General features: G+C 45.5%; 1 protein-coding gene across 5 annotated transcripts in view; it reads right to left on the reverse strand.

Moving 5' to 3' along the window:
- LOC121566650 (BCAS3 microtubule associated cell migration factor-like) overlaps nucleotides 1-22,370 on the reverse strand; it is a 268,998-nt gene that overhangs the window by 20,524 nt on the left and 226,104 nt on the right. For all 5 annotated transcript variants that reach the window (XM_045213788.1, XM_045213787.1, XM_045213789.1 and 2 more), the window contains one exon: nucleotides 2,712-2,879. In XM_045213788.1, coding sequence (XP_045069723.1) covers nucleotides 2,712-2,879 — 168 coding nt within the window. The remainder of the gene's footprint in view (nucleotides 1-2,711; nucleotides 2,880-22,370) is intronic.

The following is a 22,370-nucleotide window of genomic DNA, read 5'->3' on the forward strand; positions in this document are numbered from 1 at the left end:
GAAAAGCGAAGGTCGAGAGCCGTGCGTCCTCCAAAACACGGCCCTGCCAAGCTGCACGGCTTCTTGACACACTGCTTGCTTAACCCGGAAGCCAGCCGCACCAATGTGTCGGAGGAAACACTGTACAACTTGCGACCGAAGTCAACGTACATGCGCCCGGCCCGCCACAGGAGTCGCTAGAGCGCGATGGGAAAAGGACATCCCGGCTGGCCAAACCCTCCCCTAACCCGGACAACGCTGGGCCAATTGTGCGGCGCCTCAATTGTGCGCCGACTCATGGGTCTCCCGGTCGCAGCCGGCTGCGACACAGCCATGGATCGAACCCGGGTCTGTAGTGACGCCTCAGCACTGCGATGCAGTGCCTTAGACCGCTGCGCCACTCGGGAGGCAACAAGTGACATTATTAAGGGATCATAGACCGACCAGGTGAATCCAGGTGAAAGCTATGTCATGGAAAGAGCAGGTGTTCCTAATGTTTTGTACACTCAGTGTATACGCACGCACACATAAACATGCTCGTGCGCTCACACACGCACAGTTTGTATCCATTCTTTTTGGATGCTGATGAGGCTATACCGTAAATATTAGTGTTAACATGTGACGACTGGTTGACAGAAGTAGTTGCATGTCTGACATGTAGCAGACACCAGTTCCCTTACAATGGCTCTATTAACATAGGTCAGGGCTCGATCCTAAACATGGCCTCGATAAACACTGGCCTGACACTGGCTGAGGACAAAGGCTGGACTGGATTCCATTATACTGGGGTTGGGCTGAGAGTAGACTAGGGCTGGAATATACTAAACCGGGCTAAAACAGGGATCCTCCACATGGCTTCAATGGAATTAATGTTGGATTGGCACCATTAAGCAAAATCACATCTGCAACATTATGTTAATAGGGCAAATCTAATTCCTGGAAGAGTATGTTTAGGAGTCAGTGCAGGGGCTACCTGTCCCACCCCCTCCTTAAATCCCTCTCTCCATCTATCCATCTCTCTATCCGTGTCACCTGCCCCTGGCTGTGGCGACAGTAGGTCTCTGGCTGTGCCTAAGAACTCAATCTGTGTGACTGCAGGCTTTGTTCTGAGCGTGAGCCTGAGTGTGTGTGTTTGTGTGGTTGTGTGTTGAGGGGGAAATGTCAAAGAGGGTGATTTGTTACATCATCCAGCATTCCAATACAGCGTCCCTCTGTGTGTGTGTGTGTGTGTGTGTGTGTGTGTGTGTGTGTGTGAAAGCCGGACAGAGAGAGAATGTGTGTATGAGTGAATCCTTCAGGTCTATGCCAATGGGGCTTACAGTATGTCTAAGGATAGGGGAAAGGGGAACTGGGCCCTGCACGTGGAGACACTCTCTAAGCTATACACCATCTGCCCCTGCCCATCAAAGGCCTCTCTCTATGAACCTAACACACACACACTTTCACTACATTACAGTCAGCCATCAACCATAGGTCCATATTAGATTAGCCTCCATTACGTCCCAGTTATTCCCTGCTTGAAGCCACTGTCACACAATGACACAGGCTGCATCCCAAATGGCACCCTATTCCATATAGTAGGGCCCATAGGCCTCTGGTCAAAAGTAGTGCACTACCATAGGGAATAGGGTGTCATTTGGGACACATTCACAGTCAGACAGAATGGATGTGCATGTCTCAGACTCGGCTCCAGTTGACCCCCTCCTCCCCCTCCAAACAATATTTAGCCCATTCCTCTATGTCTCCCTCCCTCAAGAAAGGGTTACGTCCATGATTATACCAGGGTCCAAGGCGGAGGAAACCAGGGGGAGATTGGATGTAATGCAATCAGTAATGAATTTTGCGTTGCATTAGAGGGGGCTGTAGCCGTAGCGATGGACGGACAAGCGCAGACTACAAGTGTCCGGGAGTCGGCCCCTAATCTAATGACGAGCAGAGTCACAGAGACAGGATCAATTATAGAGGGACGGAGAGAGAGAGAGAGAGCGGGTGAGAGAGGAGGGGGAGAGAGAGTCCCAAAAGTGTCCATTCCATGTGACTGCCATTGCTGCTGCAGGGGCCCCTGTAAATGAATAGGTTCAAACAAGATTATGTCGTAATAGACGGGCAACGAGAGAGAGAGAAAGAAAGGGATGAGAGGAGAGAGAGAAGGGTGAGAGAGAGGGGGATGAGAGGAGGGGTGGGAGGGTAGTCGATGCTAAACACATTAGGGCCTTGTGACCCTTTGCCGCTCCCAGCTCCCAGTCTCCTCTCCCTAAGAGAAACCCCTCCACTCCCCCCATAAAAATCAAAGGATCTCTTGTTCACTTAAGGAGAGGAAGAGCGCTGCCGCTGCCTAAATGAGTTAAACATTTGGATTGTCTGAATGGCTGACACACACACACGCAGGCCCATACACGCGTGAACACCCACACACTTTTCTAAACTAGCTACTGTCTTTGAAACGGTTGAAAGATACGGTTGAATGATAGTAAATGAAAGTTCACACAAAGTTAAGTAAATGAAGTTGACCACTATCACATTTCACAGTTTGAGAGAATGAATGGTCAGTAAATTGGTGGAAAGATTGAAACCATGAAATGATTAATGAAGACAAATGATTTATGAGTCTGTGTTTGTGTGTGCGCACGCACAAGCATGTATGTGTGCATATGAGCATGTATGTGTGAGATAATGTGTGTGTGTGTGCGCGCATCTGTGTATGGGTTAGTGTGTGTGTGTTTGTGACTGACCGGTAGCAGAGCCCACTATGTCTCTGGATGGTGACTCTGACATGGCGTCTGCCAGCCTCTCTCTCAGCCCCTCCTCGGTGGACTCCACAGAGCTCATGTGACGCAGGCCAAAGCTCTCTGGCCAGCTGCCACACACCTCCAGCAGGGTCACACTGCGGTCAAAAGTCCCTGAAACACAAACACCACCATTTATAGACGGTCAATACAACACAACCACACACACAGTCAGTAGAACCCGAAACATGGTCAGTTAAGGTATACAAAGTATAAATTAGATATATGATCTGTTAAAGTGCACACTGATCAGTTTAACCATACACACTGTCAAAATACAAGCAAGAACCTTCTAATAGTCAGTATAACGGCACGCTGGCTACTGTATATATATGCACAATCAGTCCATACACCACACGGTCATTCCAAATGCACAACCCTAACAACCACACAATAAATCTGTATAACCACACAGATGGTCAAGTGGAGTCCTGACCTCAAACAACACCTAGTGTGCTGTTTTCTTCAAATCTCTACCCCAGAAATGGAAAGCCCTGTCACCAGGCAGCCTCAGTGTCTGTCTCCTCCATCTATCTCTGGGTCCCAGCCAGACAAACACTAAAACAACTGATTCAAACAATTACTGTCCCCCCCATTTAGCCAATTCCCACAGTTCCCCAGTACTTCAGGATGTGATGAACACTGAATTAAGTCAAGAGATTTAGTAGCTGGGACAAAGGCTGCAGACACCATTGACTATGGCCCTGGTTAAAGAGATACGTAGGGATTTTTGCAATGAGGCCCAGTCATTGATTGTCTCGTAAAACTACCTCTAACTTCCTTCATACTGGACACACAGACATACAAATGGTTCATCTGACTCTGGGAAGCCCCATTGCCAAAATGCCAAAGTATCCCTTTAACTTCAACAAATAGAAAAATAGGCCTTGTTGTTTGTTTAGTCCAAGGTGGGTGTCTTGTTGGAAAACACAGTGTCCGTGCAGAAAGGCACTCTCTCTTCAGTCGGGTATTAAGAGCCACAGAGTAGATATGGAATGCACAAACACAGGCATGAACACACACACAAGATGTGTATGTTTCTTTAGGCTAGCCTGGTGCTTTTTAGGATACCACAGGGTATACACTGTATTAGTAGAAAACACAGCTAGCAGGGAGAGGATGCTATGGAGGGATGACATCAAACAAGGGAAGAGGAGAGGTCCTTTTTTCTGGAAAGTTAAGAAGAGCCACTGGACTGATAAGCAGAACAGAAAGACAGAAAGAGAGACAGAGAGACAGGGAGACAGGGAGACAGAGAGAGCAGAGAGAGAGACAGAGAGAGAGACAGAGAAACAGACATAGAGAGACAGAGGGAGATAGAGACAGAGAGAGAGAGAGGGAGGGAGAGATAGAGGGAGAGATACATAGAGAAACATAGAAATAGTGAGACAGAGGGAGATAGAGACAGAGCGAGAGAGACAGAGAGAGAGAGACAGAGAGAGAGAAAGAGACATAGTGAAACAGAGACAGAGGGAGAGAGAGAGAGAGAGACATAGTGAAACAGAGACAGAGGGAGAGAGAGAGAGAGAGAGAGAGAGAGAGAGAGAGAGAGAGAGAGAGAGAGAGAGAGAGAGAGAGAGAGAGAGAGAGAGAGAGAGAGAGAGAGAGAGAGAGACATAGTGAAACAGAGACAGAGAGAGAGAGATAGAGAGAGAGAGAGAGACATAGTGAAACAGAGACAGAGAGAGACATAGTGAAACAGAGACAGAGAGAGAGACGGATGTATAGAAAGACAATGACTGACAGAAAAGGAGGCATGACAGAGCAGAGGAAAGAAAAAGGCAAAACAGAGAAGGAACTAGAGAGAGAAAACACCAGTAAAAGGCTGGAATGATCTTTATCATAAAAGAGCCTCCCTAGTCTTGCTGCTATTGATTGTTTGTCTGGTGGTTTGGTTAGTTGGTCTCTCTACACTGACACCTAGTCCCCTGGCCCAGACTGGGTCTGTGTTATCAGAAGGAGCAGTGACAGAGGACCCTTTGATCTGTGAGTTAAGTTCAGTTTCTATCTAGGCCCTGGGTGTATGGAGGTCTGGCCAGCCTCAGCCACACTCTGGCCCACTGACAGGCTTTAATACTGGGGCGAGAGTCCGCACGGGCCGCCCTGCCTAGCCTGGTTCTACACACAGATAGGAGGGACCAGGTCTCCACTTGGCTATCTGCTGTTAGACACACACCGTACCGGGCTGATAACTTTACACCACTTCATAAAAAAGCTGTGTGTGTGTGTCGGTGATTCCTCAAAGGATCCCCCCCCTTGCCAGCAGGCCCACTATCAAAGCCATGGACAAGAGCCTGCGTGTGGGGTGTTGTGTGTGTGTGTGTGGTATGTGTGTGTGTATGTGTATGTGTGTGTGTGTGTGAGACAGAGAACAGTAGCCCTGTGTGCCATAACAGCGCTCTTGAAGGTGACATGATGTTATTATGTTTTCCAAGCGGTTGATTTGATGTTTTACCACTGTGTGGAACTGAATTTTCGACCCTTAAAACAACCCTCCGGCCTTGCTGTGAAATGTGGCCCATCTTTCTGAGACCTCACTATGCTGGTATGTGAGCCGTGTGTGACGTTTAGTGAGCTAGTTCATTTATTTACATGGGCTGAGTATTTAATGCGTGAAATTGAGGTGTGTCTGCATGAGAGTAAGTGTGTGTCCTCCTGAATTCCCTGTCACTGCACTCCAGACGCTCTATGGAGACTTCCTTCACAAAGCTATTAATCCATCAGTCTCAATTAACATGATGGTAGGACCCTAATGGTACGACCCCATTTCTCACACACACACACACACACACACACACACACACACACACACACACACACACACACACACACACACACACACACACAGGGTTCACATCAACCACTACAGAGCAAAAACACTAACCACAACACAGAAACTACTAGACCAAAGTATGTCATATTAGTTACCATACCAAAACCACCATGACACTGATTTATAAAAAATGGAAATCATATTTACAAAAGTATTCAGACCCTTTACTCAGTACTTTGTTGAAGCACCTTTGGCAGCGATTACAGCCTTGAGTCTTCTTAGGTATGACGCTACAAGCTTGGCACACCTGAATTTGGGGAGTTTCTCCCATTCTTCACTGCAGATCCTCTCAAGCTCTGTCAGGTTGGATGGGGAGCGTCGCTGCACAGCTATTTTCAGGTCTCTCCAGAGATGTTCGATCGGGTTCAAGTCCGGGCTCTGGCTGGGCCATTCAAGGACATTCAGAGACTTGTCCCGAAGCCACTACTGCGTTGTCTTGGCTGTGTGCTTGGGGTCGTTTCCTGTTGGAAGGTGAACCTTCTCCCCAGTCTGAGCGCTCTGGAGCAGGTTTTCATCAAGGATCTCTCTGTACTTTGCTCTGTTCATTTTCCCCCTGATCCTGACTAGTCTCCCAGTCCCTGCCGCTGAAAAACATCCCCACAGCATGATGCTGCCACCACCATGCTTCACCGTAGGGATGGTACCAGGTTTCCTCCAGATGTGACACATTCAGGCCAAAGAGTTCAATCTTGGTTTCATCTGACCAGAGAATCTTGTTTTTCATGGTCTGAGAGTCCTTTAGGTCCCTTTTGGAAAACTCCAAGCGGGCTGTCATGTGTCTTTTACTGAGGAGTGGCTTCCGTCTGGCCACTCTACCATAAAGGCCTGATTGGTGGAGTGCTGCAGAGATGGTTGTCCTTCTGGAAGGTTCCAAACTTCTTCCATTTAAGAATGATGGAGGCCACTGTGTTCTTGGGGACTGTAGTAACTTGACAAGGAATGCCCACAAGCATTTCAATATTTCTTTCCTTTACTTTCAACCTAAGAAATAAAAGGTGTAAGCCGTTTGAGGCCGGGTGAAACGGAGCACTGCGGACATGGCAAATGTTTTAAACAAGTCACAGGTAAAGGTTGTTGCGTTGTCAGACACAAGAGAGTCAGGCAGACCATGGGTTGCAAACACCTGCCGAAGCTTTTCGATGGTTGTGGTCGCTGTGATGTTGCTCATGATGTGAGCCTCCAGCCACTTGGAGTGCGCGTCCACCATGACAAGGAACATGTGGCCCACGAAAGGGCCTGCAAAGTCTATGTGCAGCCTGGATCATGGGCGGTCAGGCCACTCCCACAGACGTAGTGGCGCGGGCGGCACAAAATGATTTCACTTTGTTTTCTACATCTTTGTGATCCACGTTAGGTCACCAGATCTGGCTAAACTTTTCATCCGGGTATGCAGAGTATGCAGCCATCCTGCACACTCAGCTCAGTTTTGCGCTTTGCAAAACTGTCCATCATCCTCTATGACAGGAGGCCAACCCTGCATAAGGAATATTTTCACTTGGGCCAGGATCTAGATCTGATCCCTGCCGGTGTGAGGGCGGAAGCCTGTTTTGAGCCCCACATTTGTTTGTAGGTCTCCTCACTGATGACAGAGGCAGAGGCCCCTGTGTCAACCTCCATCCTCATCTGCTTTCCATCTACCTCCACTGTAGCATAGATAGGCTCTGCTCACTCACATTAAAGATGTTGTAGGAACAATGCTCTTCCTCCTCCTCTGTGCTCTCTAGGTGGTGTGCTGCTGACTGAGGCTTCGTTGCTGTGAACTTGCCCAGCCCAGTCCGCCCACCCTCTGGCTTGCTCCTAGGACCCCTGCATTTTTTTGCTAAATGTCCCTTTTTGTTGCAATTGTGACAGACAGTATCCTTGAACTTACAGTTGTTTGCATAATGTGTTCCTCCACATCTGAAACATGCCACTGCTTTTCCCTGCTGCCTCTTGTCACCTGATGCACTGCACAACTTCCACTGTTGGCCTTTTGAATTTTTTTTGCATTACTAGCAGCCATCTCCATCCGTTGAGATAGTTCCAATGCTCTCTTGAAAGTCAGTGTGGCTTCCCCCAGCAAACGACACTGTATGATGTCCTCATTAATGCCACAGACTAATCTGTCACGGAGCATAGCCCCAAACTCACAATGTTCAGAGATGTCACGTAATTCAGCAACAAAGTTCGCAACAGACTGACCTTTTTTCCGAAAATGGCAGTTAAACTTGAACATCTGGACAATCACTGAAGGCTTTGGAGTGTGGTGAATCTGAACGAGGGCAATTAGATCCACAAAAGGAATTTCTCCCGGTCTCCGTGGTGTAGCCGAATTCCTCATTAGCTTGTAGGTTTTAGCCCTACACACACTCAAGAGAATAGAGTGCTGCTTAGCCTCATCTGTAACTCCATTTGCCAAGAAAAAGTGTCCCAACCTTTCCACATATTCTGTCCAGTCCTCATTCTCTTCCACAAACTCAGTGATAGTCCCAAACATTGCCATTATAACGCAAACTTGTCCTTGATCCTCGTTAGTGATTTTCACTTGCTGCTGATTGTCACAGTCGGCGTTTCCCTCCAGTGCCGGCTGCTCTCCGTCCCTCATTAAGCTAGCTAGCTGACTACCTCCACTGTTTCTTAGCTAGCTAGCACATCGCCCTGTACATGTTGATCAAGTTTTTCCTCGTCACCAAAACGATGTAGTAACATGACAAGGAATGCCCACACGCACTTCAATATTACTTTCCTTTACTTTCAACCTAAGAAATAAAAAGTGTACAGCCATGTATAAATGGTACAAATATAGCAAAACGATACAGCCCACTCAACATGTGGTAGAGTCGCATTGTACAGATCCGACTCTGGGTGATGACATCATCAAAGGGGAAAGGTCACGGTCAATGCCAATGATAACCATGCACACATGAATAGTAATCATACTATACTGCAGGTAAGTACAATACATATTCAATGTTATTATTTATATAGTGTCCACACTATAACAGAGACCTTCAATGCTGCAGACATTTTTTGGTATCCTTCCCCAGAACTGTGCCTCGACACTATCCTGTCTTGGGGGCTCTACGGGCAATTCCTTTGACCTCATGGCTTGGTTTTTGCTCTGACATGCACTGTCAACTGTGGGACCTTATATAGACAGGTGTGTGCCTTTCCAAATCATGTCCAATCAACAGAATTTACCACAGGTGGACTCCAAATCAAGTTGTAGAAACATCTCAAGGATGATCAATGGAAACAGGATGCACCTGAGCTCAATTTCGAGTCTCATAGCAAAGGGTCTGAATATTTATGTAAATAAGGTATTTCTGCTTTTTAATTTTAATACATTAGCAAACATTTCTACAAACCTGTTTTCACTTTGTCATTATGGGGTATTGTGTGTAGATTTATGAGAAAAATATATAATTTAATCAATTTTAGAATAAGGCTGTAACGTAACAAAATGTGGAAAAAGTCAAGGGGTCTGAATACTTTTCGAATGCACTGTACTTAGATGTCAAGGTCACCAGTCCCCCCCTCTCCCTCCCCCCTCCATCAGGGGTGAGCTCTCTATCCTCCAGCCTGTGACAGCAATTCCCAGTGCACCAGTCCCACTCCTCCACTCCTGTCATTGTCATTATGAAGCTAATCAAATAACCCCGGCACTCCTCAGGGCTTAGTAGGAACCGAGGGGCAGAGTGAGTGTGGAGCAGCAGGATATGGGCAGTGTGGGGCTTTGCTTTGTGTCCATCTCCGTCCCTCCTTTTTCTATTTCTCACCGACAATCTTCTAGGGACAACTGAAACATGAGGACATGATGTTCACAATCATTTTAGCGAGAGAGGTGAGAGTGAAGAGACTGAGGGGAGAGGAGAGAGAGAGGGGGGAGAGAGAGAAAGAGAGAGAGAGGCGGACAGAAACACGTTTTTTTATCATGGTAAAACTAAATCCCAGGCTGGATTAGTTCTCTCCCAGCTGTTAGTTCACCGCCACACCGACTGACGATCAGGCCCGACTGATCTCTCCCAACGCTAGTTTCCTTAAAGATTTAATCAGTGTGTGTGTGTTCACCTTTACAACAGGGCAGCAGCTCAGGATGGCACAGCTGGACATACACACAAACAAACACACACTGCACGCAACGCATAACTACCGGCCACATGCCATCATCTCTGGGCTACCTGGCTGCTAAACAGCCTAATGACGGGAGGCTAACGGTTGGCTGGCAGATAGTGGTAATTCAATTAGGCTTTACTGCAGGGGGGTGCCATTAGAGTGATGGAGCTAACGAGTCCTTAGGGCTGTAAACGGAGGGTTGTGACACGGGGACGGCAGTAATTTGTGTTGAGAAAACAAACGCCTTCTGGTAACAGACATGCCACTGCGTAAATCAGGATTTGACCGGAGGGAAGGAGACCGAGGTGTACACTTGGAAAGATACAGACTCTAACCCCCTGAGTTGGACCTGGACAACTTGTACCTGGAGCAGTTGGGGCAGGGAGTGCATGGCTGTCTTGGTATGGTGACTAGCTGGGATGTGAGACGACAGACTTGAGGTTGTATTTATCAGCAGGCTCTGCCCTCTCAGTGGTAGTCAAACACACACTCGCCCCACCCCCCACAGATACACACACACTTCTTCTTGCGCTGTGAACCAAGTCTGACAGAGTGTGTGAGATGGTGGCCAGGTAGGGCAGGGCCATGGAGACTAGAGTCAGTGAGGAGAGGAGAGGAGAGCTGTCTGCCAGAGCAGTTAAGTGGTGGGCGACGTGTTAAGTGTTAATGGAGCTGTAACTCCCAGGATGAACGCCTGTGATAGGTAGCTAGCTCCCAGGAGGTCTCTCTTTGCTCTTCACTAGATACCCTGTCTTTCATTACACTAGGCCCTGCTTTTAAATAATTTACCCCCCTCCCTCCTCCCCCCCCCCCTCTCTCTCTCTCCTGGGTTGGCTGAGTACTAGTAATCCTGTCAATACTGGGGCTTGCCCAGGGCGAAAGACTCACGCCCGCACACACACACACTTACAAACACGCACGCACGCCCGTCTGCGCTCACAGTTATTACAAACACACACACACACACACACACACACACACACACACACACACACACACACACACACACACACACACACACACAGAGAGAAGCTCTTCACTTTGCACCTCTGTTTAAAGCTAGTTTAAAGGAGTGTCAGAGAGGCAATGATGGTTAGCTCACGATTAGCCTTAAACCTTTAATAGCAGAGGAGGTCTGAGACTGTCTCTGCACTGTGTGTGGCACTGTCAGACAGACTTCAAAGCCTCTGAGACACAGATACACACACACACCTCTGTACTGTAGTGTGTGTACATATCTGACCCACATGCTCTCTCTCGGTGGGGGGACTTTTTGGGGGCGACAGCATGGTTTGTCTTTGAACCGTTCAATAGGAAAGTAAAGGGTCTAAAAGTGGCGGGAGGTTCAGTCAGTGAGATCAAAGGATAGAAGGGACAACATAACCCCCATACCAGGAGGGGGAGAGTGACAAGGCCGCACAGATAGCCCAGCACATAATCACTCTGTGTTCTCTCTGTGTGTGGGATTAGGCCTGTGACTCTTCTAATCTGAAACTGGAACCTGCATCATAAAAATGGAGGATACTGCAAATGCTGCACAGATTGTGGCTTGGAAAAATTCCCACCTGAGAGGGGACAGATTGGCTATCGAGAGGACACAATACACACACCAATATAAATGACTGCTAGAAAAGAACATCAGGATCAAAGTATGAGAGGCCTGGTATGATGCAGGCTGGGCCTCTGGTGTAGAGAGCAAAACAATATGGCAACATTGGTTGTTTATTCCTGGATAGGAATGGCAGCCATCTTATCAACACAATAAAATAGTGACCGGGCCAACCTGGAGGCCAACCTAGAGGCCAACCTGCCTTATGGGGACTGTGGTTCTGGTTTGAAGGTCTGTTCTGCTGGTGCTTTGATTGCTCTGACCACTTAACAACACAGGAGAGAGACGCAGGGTGATTACAGGAAAGGGAAATTAATGTGGCCTTGCTGGGGGACAACACCACTCTGTTTTCTCCTTTTCCAGTGGCCTGTGCTGGCAGCAGGTTTCACTACAACCCAACATGGCAACACAGAGACGCAAACAGCCTTCATATCTCTACCCAGAATCTGGCAACCCAGCAAACACAACGGATGCGTCGCAAATGAGCCCTATGGGCTCTTGTCAAAAGTAGTGCACTATATAGGGAATAGGGTGCAATTTGTGACACATACAATCACATACCACTTCTAACTTAACGCCTCCTGACTTAATACTTAACAGTGACTTCTCTGGCTCTATCCCATTCAAATAATGTATATAGCATCTCCCTAACCCAAACACCTTGGGGAAGACCTGTCCCTTCACCTCATTACCATAAGTGGCTAACCACACCTAAACAAAGTGTGGGTCTAGGTAAAACATGGACTGTCTATGGAAAACAAAGGCCTATCTTTGGTAGTGCACTTCATGGTTTAGCAGTAGTTAATTGATTTCAGGGAGTATCGTGTTGCAGTGTAATTGAATATGGCTAATGTGATGATGATGAGGTGATGGTCATGAGTTACACACTGATGTTCACGCCCATTTGTTTGCTTGACAGGACAGAAATGTGTGTTCTCTCTCTCTCTCTCGCTCCCTCCCCATAATCTCTCTATCTTTCCCATTGTAACAACCCCATCCCCAATTGTTAAAAGATCACAGAGGGGACCTACTTCCAGGAAGTAAAATCTGCTTTTGGAGAGAATCCTCTCTATTGGATGATGAGCCTTCAACACCTAAAGTATCTCAAATCTCATTGCTTGAGTCAACACATAACACTGATCACAAGACCATGTAAGACCAGGTGTGTGTTTGTAAGTGTGTGTATGTGTGTGTTTGTGCTTGGGTTATCAATCATAAACACAAGTTGGTCATCGACAATTGTGGTTTGTCTGTCTTGGATACAACCCACAACCCATCTTAAATGGAAGTAATCTGATTGGACTAGAAATGTGTTAGGTTGTTTATCCGGACGTGGAGTGTAGAGCCTCTAGAGAGCTTTAGTTCAGTTCTGATGTGATTGTGTCCTAAACCAAGTATTCACCTGGGACTAGTTATTTTCTCTCATCTTTGTCTCATTCTGTCATTTTGCCGAAAGCCGCTTATCTGGCTGTCGCTGGACCCCTCTCGAGGGAGGATGAGAGGACGCTCCTTCCCTCACTCAATCCATCCCTCCAACCTTCTATCCATGGGTATTCACAGAATCCGACCCTTGTCACCTACTCTTGGGATGGCATTAGTGTCACTAGTAGTGGACTGTATTGTTGGCTGTAGATTTCTCAACATACAGTATTTTATTTATTTATTTAACTAGGCAAGTCAGTTAAGAACAAATTCTTATTTACAATGACGGCCTACCAAAAGGCAAAATGCCTCCTGCGGGGACAGGGGCTGGGATTAAAAATAAAAAATAAAATACAAAATATAGGACAAAACACACATCACGACAAGAGAGACACCACAACACTACATAAAGAGAGACCTAAGACAACAACATAGCATGGCAGCAACACATGACAACACAGCATGGTAGCAACACAACATGACAACAACCTGGTAGCAACACAACATGGTAGCAGCACAACATGAGAGCAGCACAAAACACGGTACAAACATTATTGGGCACAGACAACAGCACAAAGTGCAAGAAGGTAGAGACAACAATACATCACACACTATACATCAATATTCTGATAAGCTTTGGTGGTTTTAGAGCCTTCATGTCAATCATGTAATGTAGTTACAGCATAGCCATCTCCAAACTCATCGTAAAATGAATAAAGCACATACATTGACGCACACACATATCCCATGAGGTTATGATCACAATTGTTATTTCATAATGGTGCATTCTGATCTTACTATAAATATTGTTGTTGAGTTGTGGAGTATGGGGTAAAACAAAGTGTGTTCCTCCATAGTTAAAGGTCCAATGCAGCCGTTTTTATCTCAATATCAAATCATTTCTGGGTAACAATTAAGTGTCTTACTGTAATTGTTTTCAATTAAAATGGTCAAAAAGAAACAAAAATAGCTACTTAGCAAAGGGCAATTTCTCAAGCAATACTGTTGCTAGGACTCTCTGGGAGTGGTCTGAGTGGGGAAAGGAAAACGGACAATTTGCTGTTATTGGCAGAGAGGTTTGGAACTCTTTTTCTTATTGGTCATTAACTAATTTACCGCATGGTGATGTCACCATGGAAGGCCAAAACTCCATCCCATCAAAACAAGCTGACATTTCTGGCTGACTTTTCAAACAGTTCTTACACTAAAAGGGCATTATCATAATTTTCACAGTATTATTCCAACCTAGTGTAGAAATATATATAAAACACAGGAAAATCATGTTTTCGACTGCAATGGGCCTTTAAGGTCGGTCTCTCTGTCATTAAATTAGTCTGTTCTATTCACCTCTCTCTTTGTCTCATTCTCTTATTTTGGCCAAAAACCACTTATCTGAACCCCTCTCGAGGGAGGACGCTCCTTCCCTCACTCAATCCATCCCTCCATCCCTAAATCCATGGTTATTCACAGAATCCAACCCCAGCCAACTACTTTTGGGATGGCATCAGCAACACGAGAAGTGGACAGTATAGGCTGTAGATTGCTCAACATACGTGTGTGTGTGTGCGCAAGTGTGTATGTGTGACTGTGTATGTGTGACTGTGTGTATGTGAGAGTATGTGTGACTGTGTGTATGTGTGATTGTGTGTATGTCACTGTATCTAAATAAAGAAAAAAAGGCACATACACTAATATTGCTCGCAACAATTGAATGGGTACACAACCATGAGTCACTGTATCTGCCTCAGCCCTGGGTCCAGCACCTGCCTGGCCTCCAAACAAGCTCTGTAAATCCTCACCCCACATACCTGCAGTAAAAGTGTCAGGATCTGCGCTTTTATTAGGCCACACACACAAAGCACTGAGATCTCAGTAGCCCTGTCTTGTTACACACACACATCCAGCTCTGCCTGTCTCTCTCCAGTCTTCCTTAATGGAGATCACCAACCATTTACAGATGAATAGTCTAGATCCATATTGACAGACATGCCTTGATACAGTACTAATAACATGAGGCTGTCGCTGTCACATCAACAGACTCAATGTCACTGTCTGCATGCCAAATGGGACCCTATTCCCTCTATAGTGCACTACTTTTAAACAAGGGCCTCTGGTCAAAAGTAGTGCCCTATAGAGGGTGTAATGGGGAAATGTAAGATGAATCAAGTTAATATTCAGTTAAGAGTAATTAACACAATGCTTAGCATATTTCTATATTTTCCCTTTATATCATAGACATGATTTCCAGTGTTCTATTTGGGACACTCATTTTGATGGTCACAAGATTTGATGGTCACTAGATTTGATACTGAACGTTATGGATTGTTTTTATATCTGTTGATAGGGATTGATGCCAAACTGGCGGTACAAGGACTGAAGAAACTGATTGTTATTGTATTCTATGACACTGTGTGATTCTGTAGCAGCTGATGTGACTTGGTGGGTGTTACCAGAACATTGATTCTGTGAGATTAGAATATAAGGGCCTGCTTAGAGAAGGCCAGTTAGACATTTTCTATTATTTTATGCTGGAGGTTGTCTCCCTGTTGCAACTTGTATTAATCCGGATTTAAATATATATTTTTATTAAACCTTTATTTAACTAGGCAAGTCAATTAAGAACAAATTCTTATTTATGATGACGGCAATAGATGAGGTCTAAAAAAAACACACAATGTAAAGAAAAACAGAGTAAGAAAACAGACAGAAGACTCTGGCAACAGCACAAACAGCAAACAAACAGTGGATGTGTGTGTGTGAAGTAAAACAACATGCTTCCTTACACAAGGCAACGCAAACTAGTGACACCAGGTGACAGCTAGAAACAACCACATATCTCAACAACCTGTTCATCTATATGGCCTTTCAACTCCTCCAGGGACACCAGGTCGTGGAGTTTTAAGTCGGCTTGGAGGGAATTCCAAGACCAGGGGGCTGAGTAATGAAAGGACCTTTTTCCAATTTTAGAAATTAGCATAAAACAAGATTGAGATCTGCACTTGTATGTGTTTTCATTTCGAGCTAGAAGAGAGGATAGATAAAATGGCTGTTTTCCTAAAATGGTGTGTTGCTAGTGATGTCCACCCGACAGCACTGTAGAGATCACAATGGTGAGTCAGACGTCTCTGTTTGGTGACAAAACAAAGGGCTGCATGATACACAGAGTCAAGAGCCTTCAATGTAGAGCTCGAGGCTTGCACATACATAGTATCACTATAGTCCAATACGGTACAACGAATCAACTCTTTTCTGGCGGGAAAACGAACAACCATTTTTTTGCCGGTAATAAAACCCAATATGCAGCTTGAGTTTCCTGACAAGGTTCTCTACATGGGTGGTTAAGCTCAACTTCTCATCCACCCAAACATTTGTACGTTTTGACTTGCTCTATAGAATGTCCTTCCAAGGTAGTAATTACATGGTTTTCAGAGTGTTTAGTGTTGAAAATAAAATAAAAAATACCATACATTTTGTTTTAGAGGCATTTAGAACAAGCTTCAAATCATACAGATTCTGTTGAAGGATCTCAAAAGCTGTTTGAAAGCCAAAGTCAAACTGCTGCCACTTGAATAGAGAACAGTGTTATCTGCATAAATATCAGCTGTCTCAATATGTCTCCCAATGTTGTTGACCTAGATAATAAATAGGGGACCCAAAATTGATCCTTGAGGCACACCCAAGCACAATTCTACGGGGTCTGACTTACAACCATCTGTCTTAACACACTGGGTTCTATTTGACAGGTAGTTCAAACCACTCCAGAGCATGACCAGTTATCCCAACACACTTCAATCTCTGCACCAAGACAGTATGGTCCACAGTGTCAAATACCTTTGACAAGTCTATGAATATAGATATACCCGATTGCATACCACTCAAAATATTGTTTTCCTGGAGGCACACTTTATCAACGACTGGTCTCCTTTTGTTTCACTCGGAAATTCCTATTATAGAGGGAATAGGGTGCCTTTTGAGACGCAGTCATAGACATTGACCACCAGTTGCACATACATTACAGTTTTGATAATGGCCTAATTTTAGGATTTAAGGGTTGACTTGTAAGCTGGGACGATGTCACGGTCAAGGTCTTTTTAGAGCTAAGTGGGTTAGGCACACACAGGATGAATCTGCATGGGGTGATGGGGTGATGCGTGCATGCCTATGTGTGTGTGTGTCTGGAGAGGGACTAGGGGGCTGCTAAAGTACAAAGGGCTAAGGGACAGTAGATATCTACCCCCCACCCCCTTACACACAGACCGGACATCTGGGAGTGTAATCAGTGGTTCTTTTTCATGACCTGCCAAAGCAAATAGGCCAATAACAAATCCACTTTACAGATCATCGATCTACACTGGCCCACGCCAACACACACACGTTTACTTACATACATTCCCTAAATCTAACACATGCACACACACAATGGTCATTTTATATAATGAAACCTGCTGTTAAATGACAAAACACATAGGCCTAGTTCTTATTTCAAAAAGCATCAGTCACCTGTTGTGATTTATCCCCTGGCATCAACATCACACACTCACTATAACCACAGCAGGTTGAGAAACACGCCATATTACATTTCTGAAAGTAATTCTTTGCTTGCTTGCTTATTAAACGTTTTTTTTCAGACAGGTATTAAAAAGAAATAAACAAATAAACAAAGGGAATATTGTTTTTGGGGAGTAGCAACATTTTCAAAGAGCCCGAAATGGAGAGAAGTCATCGTGGATAAACTGGTTCCATATGGGGTTGGACAATAAGTGCGGTGCAACGTGGATACGTCATCCATTTTGTTTGGGCGACAGTCTTGAACAACAATGGAGACTACACACATGCACAGCCACACACATCGTGCATGCGTACACAGCAACAACACATACAACAACACAGCCTGTTTGTTCACGTGTATGAGAGAGACGGAGCGGAAAACGAACGAGATCGGCTGTGCTGATTTGACATTTCATGAAGTCACAGCCAAGATGAAATGAAAGAAAACGTTGCACTGTGTGCCTGTGTGTGTGTGTGTGTAGCCTAGTGCAGGAGACAGCCTCCATTGAGAGCGCCAATGAGCTGTGCCTCTCCTGAAACCACACATCACTTCTTCCATCTACCTAGAAGAATAGCCTATGGGTCTGACAGTTCTGTTAAGTAATACTTATTAAATAGAAGCTTCTTGGAAAAGATATGGAGGAAAGATTCAATCCAGATGTATACTGTTTACTTCTCCTCATGGAGAATGTAGCAGTGGCGTGTCCTTTCTGTGTGTGTGTGTGTGTGTGATTGTGTGCGTGTGCGCATGAATGCGTGTGTGTGTAGCTTTGACTAAGGGTGCTACTGGGTCTCAATGGTTGAGGGTGTCAGTGATAGAAATGAATTAAATAGACTAGAGTATATTTTGTTACCAAGGACACACACACTAGTCTAACCATCTTTCAGGGCTTAAATCTAAAATCTCTGTTTTACACATCCTCCTGCATTACAGAGAGAAGCCAGGTCACTGGAGGAGTGATGTCATATCCTCCCAGAGAGAGCGAGAGACAGAAAGAAACAGAGTAGGCCAGACGAGTAGGGTGAGATAACCAGACCCATATGTGTGATCTAGGCAGCTGCAGGGTCCTACTGCGAAACAGCAGTGTGCCTTGTCATCCCCCGCAGCCACAAGGAGAGATAGAGCGAGAGAGCAAAGGATGGAGGGAGGGAGGGGTGCTGGCCCTGAGAGTCTGTGGGATGCCTCCCTGTCACACACACATCAAAGAGTGTTTGGCCGGGGACAGAGCAAGAGCTGTGTGGGGAAAACAACAAATAACACAGTTACACACACACACACACACACACACACACACACACACGCACACACCCTGGGCCCTCTCACAGCCTTCCCCTGTCATTTACTGTATTAGCTGTGGTCTGGGTGCTGAAATGGCCCATTATGTGGGCTTTGTGTGTGTGTGTGTGTATATGGTGTATATAGTATATGTTGTGTGTGTATGTGTCTGCATGTATAACTGTGTGTATGTGTACTGTGTGTTGTGTGTGTTGACAGCCCTAACTCTAGGGTCTAGGGCTGGAAACCAGCTGGTTGTGAGTGTGGTGGCTTTTGGTCCAAATATGAGCGAATCGCGAGGGCTTGATGAAACAGTGTGGCTTCAAACCTGCTCTTAAGGTTGTGCACACATCACACACTCACCCCTCGCCAAAAACCCTGATTAAAGCTCTGGGTCTAGCAGCTCAATTTCATCAGGCTTACTTACGCACGCACACACACACACACACACACACACACCCACGCTCACACACCCACGCTCACACACCCACGCTCACACACCGCAACCAAATCTCTTCATCACTTTCAGGATAATGTCCCAATGGAAATGGCGATGCCATCTATAGACAGAAAAAAACTCAGCAAATGGGCTCAAAGTTTGGAGTTGATTACGTAGCTAATCTCAGATGTTGGGTATGAGCACAACACTAAGCATATAATAACCGTTATACTGCCAAAGCTCTCACTGGGTAGGGCTACATTAGTGGGGTGGAGTGTGTGTGTGTGTGTGTGTATATAGTATGCATTTGTGAATGTATGTGGTGTGTGTATGCATCACAAATACTTATGGTGTGCAAGTGTTTTGTGTGTGTTTTGTGTGTGTGTGTGTGTGTGTGTGTGTGTGTGTGTGCGCTCTGCGCTCTGTGCTCCCTGTCTCCAGCTCCAGTGCCCATATATCAAATCTCCCGCCATGCCTGTGCCTCCCCCCCCGCTGTGAAAATGTGTCCAATTAGGCATGGTCCCACGGGGTGCACATACACACACACGGTCTCCACAGGGGTGGGTTCTAGTGTGAAATAGGGGCTGCCACTGTGGGCAGATTAACTAATAATAAAGCTGGCTCATTGAGGGGCCTGACGGCTCCAAGGCCAAGACAGAGCAGGGAGGGTCCTCCCCAAATACCCCCTCCCCTCCGCCCTCACTCACACCCTCCTTCACTCAGTAAACCCTCCAAGCCCAAGTGCCCATACACACACGCACACACACACACGCACGCATACAGCCCTAAAACTCCAAATCAAATCAAAGTTTATTGGTCGCGTACACAGATTTGCAGATGTTATCGCAGGTGCAGTGAAATGCTTATGTTTCTAGCTCCAACATTGCAGTAATACCTAGCAATAAAAAAACAATACACACATAATCCAAAAGTTAAAAAAGAAAGAAATGAAGAAATATCAGAACTCCTCGTCCCCCCCTCAGAGCTGGGGCGGGGGTCAATGTGTGTGTGATCCTGTCCTTTTCGCACCTCGTCTTGATCCTCCTGACACCCCTGGGCTGGGCGGGCAATGTAAGACCCCTGGCAGAGCCCAGATTATCCCTCTCATAGCCTTCACAGGACCCAGACCCAGGGTTTGGAGCCATATGACAGTTTACACACAATAATACAGGCTACCAATTCAACTGTCGACACCAGGCTATTACAAATAATACACTACACAGCCCTCCCCCAGGTATTAATGGCAGAGCAGGAAGAGGGCAAAACAACACGCAACCATACAGCAGAAAAACATGCTAAAATGACGTGTTGATGAGCACACACGTATTGAGATAGAGACTAAGAGAGAGAGAGACCTAGACTAAATGTGTGTGTGTGTGTGTGTGTGTGTGTGTGTGTGTGTGTGTGTGTGTGTGTGTGTGGGCTGATAGAAGATACTCAGGCGTTCTAATCAGTCCCTCATATAAACACATGGCCACTCCTCCACACACAGTTTAGACTATAATAATAATAATAAATAATAATATGCCATTTAGCAGACGCTTTTATCCAAAGCGACTTACAGTCATGCGTGCATACTTTTTTTTTTTGTGTATGGGGTGGTCCCGGGGATCGAACCCACTACCTTGGCGTTACAAGCGCCGTGCTCTACCAGCTGAGCTACAGAGGACCAGAGGACTACACACATCCGCACACATATATCTTCAATATCCCACTACTTATGATGTCACTAACTAGCTTACGCCACTACACGTGTTCATCAGTTGGTGTGTGCATGTGGGATGCATCACTGACCAATGACCAGACAAAAAGAGGAGGGGGGAAATGGGTCATTTGGTGAGAAGGCCTAGTAAGAAAACAACATTTTTACAATATATAGGAATAGTCAGGGAAAACCCAAAAGGACTCGACCCATTCGTTGGCTCCCTAATCTAGAGTTTGCTGGGAGTAGGAGAAGGAGGAGAGAAACGAGGAGAGGAGAGATAGAGGAAAGTTCCTGTCTTATTATAGTAAACTGAAACTAAACCAAAAACTAATCATGAAAAATCTATTTAGTAAAACTGAAATAAAATTAACAAACCTGTTTGAAAAACTAAAACTATACTGAAACTATTATCTTTGACTCCAAAACTAACAAAAATAAATAAAAACAATCATGAATTATGTTCAGTTTTAGTTGTTTTTCTCAATTTTTTTCAAGCATTTTTTCTAATGGGGTTTTGAAGCTTCTGAATCTGGCAGGTCACATTGAGATGGACTTATTTAAAGGTGAGAGGACGTTGCCACGAGCAGCACCGCAGACATTGGTCGTGTTCCCCTGCTCAGACGTTGCATGCATCAACTAATGGTTGCGTGCCACGTTGTCGACTGTGCAGTTGGGCACCAGATTGCTATAACATGTCGGTCATGTTCCTCTGCTCAGAAGTAAGATCTGGCATGCGTCAGCAGCAACAACGCCTGGATAGGTATTTTACGTATCAGCTAACCACATCAAATGTTATAGCAGTCTGGGGCCCGACTGCACAGTCGATGACGTGGCATGCAACCATTGGCAGATGCATGCAACGTCTGAGCAGGTGAACACGACCATGATGTGGTTAGCCGATATGTAAAATACCTATCCAAGTGTTGTAAGATCTGGTAGGCATCAGCAATGTCTGAGCAGAGAAACACGCACATTGAGATGAGCGCGATGCAAGACTTTGCTCTCACACAGTCACACAGAGTATTTGCACATGTGCACCAGTGTGCTTCACGCTGCTACAACATGGTAGCTACGGGACCAAAACAGCGGAGAAGTTTAGCCTCGCGCTTCAACGCTCCTGTTTATTTGGTGCATCAACGTCATCTGAGTCTACCTTTAAACCTAACCTATGACCAGACCCATCACCTTATGCATTACTGCCCCACAGTGACAATAAGTGACATCCCCAAAAACACTAAAACTATACAAACACATAAATGCCTCCAACGCATAGGCTACTTTCTGTCCCTAACACTAAAACTAAATAATATAAAAACGAAATAGAAATGTTTTTATAAAACTTAAACAAAATAAACCCAGTAAATCAGATCTGAAAACTAACTGAAACTAAAGTGAATTTCAAAGAAAAATCATAAAACTATATAATAGAAATAAAAACTCATAGAAAACACCCCAAACTATAATAACCTTGGTGTCTTGTTTGTGTGTTGTCTGGCAGTGGCGTTGGGAGTGAGGATGTGTGTGTGTGTGTGTGTGTGTGTGTGTGTGTGTGTGTGTGTGTGTGTGTGTGTGTGTGTGTGTGTGTGTGTAGGGATGGGGGGGTTGATTGTTTTGACAGATCTGGTCGTGTTATCTGGCGAGGTAAATCCGCCTAAACCTGCCGCTAATGTCTTGGTGG

The sequence above is a fragment of the Coregonus clupeaformis genome, chromosome 5, assembly GCF_020615455.1.
Source record: "Coregonus clupeaformis isolate EN_2021a chromosome 5, ASM2061545v1, whole genome shotgun sequence".
NCBI classification, from domain to species: Eukaryota; Metazoa; Chordata; class Actinopteri; order Salmoniformes; family Salmonidae; genus Coregonus; species Coregonus clupeaformis.